This window comes from Myotis brandtii, unplaced genomic scaffold (genome assembly GCF_000412655.1).
Source record: "Myotis brandtii unplaced genomic scaffold, ASM41265v1 scaffold479, whole genome shotgun sequence".
Taxonomy (NCBI): Eukaryota; Metazoa; Chordata; class Mammalia; order Chiroptera; family Vespertilionidae; genus Myotis; species Myotis brandtii.
The window spans coordinates 437954-444744 of NW_005368305.1; the positions used below are offsets into that span (position 1 = coordinate 437954).

Genomic DNA, 6791 nt, shown 5'->3' on the forward strand with positions numbered 1-6791 from the left:
AGACATTGACTTGCTGTTCCTCTTATTTGTGCATTCACTGGTTGCTTCTTGTATATGCTCTGTCTGGGGACCTAACCTGCAACCTTGGCCTATTGGGAGGATGCTCCAACCAACTGAGCTACCCAGCAGGGCCAAACTCATAACATACTTAGGCAAACAAAAAATGGTCAAGTCTAGTGTTCATTTCAAAATTTTTCTATAAAGTAGCTTTTGGGAAGGCAGTCTGGTTGGGATAGAAGTCTTAAGAGTGTCTTGAAATTACTTTTACATAGCATGTATTATTTTTGAACATAGATTACAAATTTTTTTTGGAGAGACTTCACAGGTGCCGATGGAGATTATGGGATGACTAGGCAACTCCAGCCATCCCTTGGTGCTGCAAATGGCCAGGCTTAAGAGAGAAGTTTTAGTTAATGAGATTAAAAGGCATGTCTTTCTGAGCAAATAAAGGACTGAGTTGTTATTGAAAAGGTCCTCGGATAGCCTAGGGAAGACTTTTCATGGAAAAAAAGAACTGGGAGAGCCTTCTATATGGCCCAGAGTCCTGTTACACTGAAATTCCTAGAAGCCAGAATCATCTCTCTCATATATGACAGAAAAATTAATGATTAATATTTTCACTTGAAAATAGGTTTGCATCTTTGATTATATCTTTATGCTTTATAATGAAAGGATGCTATGATAAGCAATTTTACTCCCAAGTTGAACAAGGATGACGAACCTGATACATACATTGTGTCCATATTGTATATGCATCAGCTCTCTCCTTGTGTGGCTTCTGTGATCACTACTTGAAGGAGCAAATTATATTTGGATTTGTCCTGCTTTTTAGCATCAGGGGCTATATGACTGAAACTCTGAATGTCACCAGCCAGAATTGTTTGCCTGGCCTCTGCCACTGCCAATGTTCCTTACTACTATGGTCCCTTAAACATGTCAGTCTGTGTTTTTAAGTATTGGAGGCACCCAATGCAGCTATAAGAAAAATTACATAGTAGGTATCATAACAGGAAAAGCAAACATTCTTTCTTTGTTTACTATGTGTGGAAATGCTGGTTCTGCACAAGAGCAGTGTGTAATGTGTGGAGCCAGGGTGAAGTTTCAAGCACACTTAATTCTGTGCATGATGTGTTTAGCTCAGGCAGTAACTGTTTAAGGAACCACACTGTAGAGTTCACTCACAGGCTGTCAGTTTCCAAACAGTTGCAGCAACTGCCAAGTGGAAGAATCACAATGGAGGTATAATGGTGCTGGATCAAAAGACCAAAAGAAAGATGGTCTTTCAGAGATGCATCCGTCAGACCGTCATACCTAGAGGGAAGGTAGGGGAGGGTTGGGGGAAGGGGGAGAGATCAACCAAAGGATTTGTATGCATGCAAATAAGCCTAACCAATGGACACAGACACCAGGGGGGTGAGGGGGGTAACGGGGAGATAAGGACACATATGTAATACCTTAATCAATAAAGAAGAAAATAAGGTGGGGTGGGGGGAGAGAAGAACATACCAAAAAAAAAGGAAGACAGTCTTTAAACCTTGATGGGAATAGGAAATGGGCTGAGAATGGTTGTGTGAAGACTTCACTCTCCAGGGACATCCTACATGCACTAAAACTAGATTAAGAGGATCTCTGTTACCAGGGTGGCCCCAGAAAAGTTAAACGGGACCAAATCCTCCCTGGAGGACTCATAGATCTTTACCATCTTGATGAAACTCTCTTGGCCCTTCAGAGTTTAAACCTTTGACCTGATTTTGGCATCCTGAAAATGAGGAATATGTCACAGCTCTATCTAGGTTGGCTACTGCCACCATTCCCTGGCCGATGGATATCCCCAGTTTGCTAGTGTAAATGTGTGGTCCACCTGGGCAGGGAAGGTCACCAGGGAACACAAAAAGGAAGAAAAGGAGTATATGAAAGGTTTTCCCTCTGAAGTTTGAAAAAAAAAAAAAAGGCATTTTACAGCCTGGCTCTTTGTTCCCTCCAATTAATGCTGTTTCTTTTGAATAACAAAAGGGATATTATTTCACTCACTTTCTTTTAGATGGCAAATGAAAGCCAATTAATATTTGTGATTTAAAATAGCCAAGGACATGGGCAAAATTAGGTTTAATAGTTATTACTGCTATGAGCATTTTTCCTTGCTGATCTTTTTTCTTAATTTTGATAGAAAGGAAAGGACTTTGGATATTTCCCCAGAGATGCAGTCCAGATTGAAGAGGTGTTTATACCTGAGGAAATTCAAATACCAACCAAAGTGAGTAAATTTATTATGGTTATTAATTGAATTTAAAATTTCTTGGCTAAAATAGTTTTCTGAAGTATAAGTGCTCCTTGGTTATATATTTTATATAGTAAACTAGAGGCCCGGTGCACAAAAATTTGTGCACTCGGGGGGAAGGGAGGGGCCCTCAGCCTGGCCTGTGCCCTCTCGCCGTCTGGGAGCCCTCTGGCAGTCAGACATCTTAGCACTGCTGTGGAGGCGGGAGAGACTCCCGCCACTTCCACTGCACTAGCCAGTCGTGAGACCGGCTTTTGGCTGAGCTCCTGCATTGAGCAGGTTTGGGCTCTCTAACATCCCCCAGGGGTCCCAGATTGCAACAGAGTGCAAGCCAGGCCAAGGGACCCCCACCAGTACACAACTGGGGCTGGGAAGGTACCGCAGGAGGGCTCCAGGGTGTGTCTAGCCCATCTCACTCAGCCCCTGATAGTCCAGACCTAAGAAAGTATTGCCTCTGCAGATACATATTAGAAAAAAATGCTCTAAAACATCTAATACCCAGAAACATCATAATTAAGACATTAGTGTAATGTATTCTTTCATTTATTACTTTTTTTTAACTTTTCAAAAGTGAGTAATTTAAAAAATGTTTCTGGCTCAATTGTGAATATTAAGGTACATTTACAAATGGTGTGGTCTTTGTGACATTTTTCCTGGCGAGTATGCAATAACTTCATCCACTTTAAGCACCACAGCAATCACTGAGACATAAAAGATTCTCAGGAGAAGATATCTTGCTGTCAGTGATGTTTAGCTCTTATCCTAATCCTTGCTAAACCAGTTATTCTAATTAACATTTCAAACAAACATCCCAAAGGAAAGGCTCAAAGTAAAATCTACTTTTCTTCAAAGGAAAAAAATCTTCTATTATCCCCCAAGAATAAACCTTTTATTTTCCTGGACATCCCTTTAAAATACTGCACTGACTTTTTTTTAAGAGTCGGAGACCTGAATCCACAGGCTCATGTATTGCATATGCAGTGAGATGTGTTTAGAACAGCTGCTTTCTAAGATGATTAACAGGCCCAATATAATTTCACCAAGAAAATGGTTAAAAAAAAAATAACTTCGCTGAATGTTAAAATGTAATTGGCCTTTGTAATTTCACAAAACTTATTTGATACTGTCCTTTATAATTATAGATTTTAGCAATTAATTTTTAACATTTTTACCATAATATAAATGCTAAAATAAAAACTGTGAAATCAGGTAATGTGAAGGTTATCAAATCAGACTGTTGAATCATCTCTTCTTTTTTTTACTTACATGTCAACAAATTGACACATTAGGAAAATACATTTGATGAATGTCTCACTCCCATGAACAATGTAAGCTCTCTTCTCTAAAATAAAAATAGGCTCTGGAAGAGATATTAAGAAAACTGTAAAATACTTTTAAATATTTTGGACAAAAACACCACGTATTATCAAATAGATAATATTAAAATTACTAGAGGCCTAGTGCACACATCCCATCTTGGCTGTCAGTTAATTTGCATATCTCCCTGATTAGCCAATGGGAAGGGTAGCGGTCATACGCCAATTACCATGTTTCTCTTTTATTAGTGTAGATACATAAACTAGTTGGTCTGAGAATTCACTTTAGGAATAGTTTGATTGTGTGAATAAAATTAGGTAAGACAAAGTTATGACAAGCAAATCTTTGTTTTCTGAAAAATTAACAGACAAAGTTGCAGAATGTAGCGGTTAAGAGCATGGATTCTGGAGGTGGACTGAGTTCAAAGCCTGACTCAGTCACTTAGTAACTTTGCGATCTTGTGAGCCTTAATTTTCTCATCTGTAAAATGAGGATGATTATAATATAGTGCTACCTCATAAATTCATTGAGGAAATGTAAGCATATATAACCTACATAGAACAGTACTTTAGTAAGCGCTATGTAAGTGTTAGCTATTATTACTAATGTTATTATCCTACATAGACAATTTTATTTTTTATCACACTCTTGTTGAGAAAAATAATATAACCCTAGCCTGTTTGGCTCAGTGGATAGAGCGATAGACTGAAAGGTCCTGAGTTCAATTTCGGTCAAGGGCACATGTCCAGGTTGTGGGCTCAATCCCTAGTAGGGGGTATGCAGGAGGCAGCCGATCAATGATTCTCCCTCATCATTAATGTTTTTTTTTTTTGCTCTCCTCTTTCTTTTTCTCTGAAATCAATAAAAATATATTTAAAAAAATAAACATAATATAATTGGAGCCGCTTTAAAATGCAGCCATAGCTGCAAACCCAGAGGAACTGCCTTTCATGGGGTATGCCTCAAAACTTTGTAATATTAAAACAGGGTAAAATAACCTTTGGCCTGGGCCTAAAGCAACATTGTGTCCCAAAGATAACAAGGATAAGAAGAGAGCAGATATTATGACTACAGGACTAAAATTAAAAACATTGTTTAGAATTAGCATCACTACCTTAGCCTATCTGCACCAACAGAAATGCCTTTCTACTACTGATGTAATTGCCCCTTTCTCATAAATATGCCTTGCCTTTGTTTTTTAATCAGAACACCATTTGGGTTTCTGCCCGAATAAGTGATTCCTGAATAGCTATTCTTTTTTTAAAAATCTCAAATAAATGCTCATTGCCTATTACTTTGAAAGGTCTTTTTATTTTTATTTTATTTTATTTATTTTTTAAAAAATATATTTTATTGATTTTTTACAGAGAGGAAGGGAGAGAGATAGAGAGTTAGAAACATCGACGAGAGAGAAACATCGATCAGCTGCCTCCTGCACATCTCCCACTGGGGATGTGCCCACAACCCAGGTACATGCCCTTGACCGGAATCGAACCTGGGACCTTTCAGTCCGCAAGCCGACGCTCTATCCACTGAGCCAAACCGGTTTCAGCTATTTTATTTTTTTTTAATATTTTTGGTTTCAGAGTGGAAGAAAGAGGTAGAGAGAGATAGAAACCTCAATGATGAGAGAGAATCATCGATTGGCTGCCTCCTGCACACCCCCTACTGGGGACTGAGCCCACAACCCAGGCATGTGCCCTTGACCAGAATCGAACCTGGGACCCTTCAGTCCACAGCCCAACACTCTATCCACTGAGCCAAACCAGCTAAAGCAGCCTTTTATTTTTAGATTAACACTCTCTATAAGTATCATATCTGTACAACCTCTTTTTTTTGTTTGAGTTTTAAATAAGCTTGATAATGTTGGGCTTGATAATGAGAAAGGGAATCAGAAAATAACTTTTCTTTTTTAAATTTTACCCGATTTGGGAGTGGGGGGAGGGAGGGAGGGAGGGAGGAGATAACTTTTCAATATGTGAATTTTATTAGCCCATTTAATTCAGATTCTAGGTTAAGCCAATTTATGTTTCATGAGGTCAGTGTGAAGTGAGTCTGCCTAATTAAGCAGACTGTTAGCTGGCCTCTGCCCAACACAAATTCTGGGATTAACTGTCCATTTATTGTATAATTGCTGGTCCCGTTAGTTCTATCTCCAAAATTTTTCTGGACTATATTGTCTTCTCATCATTCTCACTCTCCCCTTTAGCCCTAATCCAAGGCTTCTCTTAATTAGAACACAATAGCCTTCTAACTGACCTCCTATCCTCTACTTTTGCCTTCTCCCAACCCATTCTTTAAACAGCAAAGGATATTACAAAAAAAAAAAATTTAAATCAGATCATGTCATACCTTTGGGTTAAAGCCCTTTTGTGGCTTTTCATTGAACCTGGAATCAAGCCCTGACTCCTTACCCTGGTTCTACATGAACTCGCTTGCCCCCCTTGCTGCCCTTGTCTTACGCCTCACTCTCCCCTCACTCACTATGCTCCTGGCTACTTTGGTCTGTTGGCTGTTCTTACAACATGCCAAACTTTGCCCCAGCCCAGAGACCCAAACAGGCCATTCCCTCTAGTTGAAATGCTTTCCCCAAGTTCTTCACTTGGCTAGTTCCTTCTTATCTCTTAGGTCACAGCTTAAACATCAGTACATCTGAGAGGCCATCTATGATGATTCTTATGCTTCTTAATCACAACTTTCCTTTATTTCCTCCATAGCATTTATCACAACTTATAATTACCTTTTTCCTATTGTTTACTGTAGAATTTCAGCAACTAGCACAGTGCAGAGCATATAGTAAACATATAGAAGCCTCAAATTCTTAGGTCAAGTTCCCTGGGAAATAGACTCTGAGGTGGATCTTTGCATCCAAGAAGTTTACTGTGGAGCCTTCCTGGGAATAATAGCACTTGTGAGAGAACAAAAGAAAAGAGAAGAGGGGGCAGACAGAGAAGCTGAATGGTGATGCAGTTGCAACAAAGGTCTCAGTAGATTTGATAAAGAACTATGAAGCTGGGATGTCCTTTCAGAGTTGTCCTTAATAGAAGCAAGAGGTTTGGCCTTTATACCCTTGCATTACTGGCTCACCTGGGTAGTGTAACCTTGATTTAGGTTAGGCTAGTGCAGCCGTGGGCAAACTACGGCCCGCGGGCTGGATCCGGCCCATTTGAAATGAATAAAACTAAAAAAAAAAAAA

General features: G+C 39.3%; 1 protein-coding gene across 4 annotated transcripts in view; it reads left to right on the forward strand.

Moving 5' to 3' along the window:
• Positions 1-6791, forward strand: part of CTAGE5 (CTAGE family, member 5) — a 126545-nt gene that overhangs the window by 3007 nt on the left and 116747 nt on the right. For all 4 annotated transcript variants that reach the window (XM_014547540.1, XM_014547541.1, XM_014547542.1 and 1 more), the window contains exon 3: positions 2168-2254. In XM_014547540.1, the coding sequence (XP_014403026.1) occupies positions 2168-2254 (87 nt within the window). The remainder of the gene's footprint in view (positions 1-2167; positions 2255-6791) is intronic.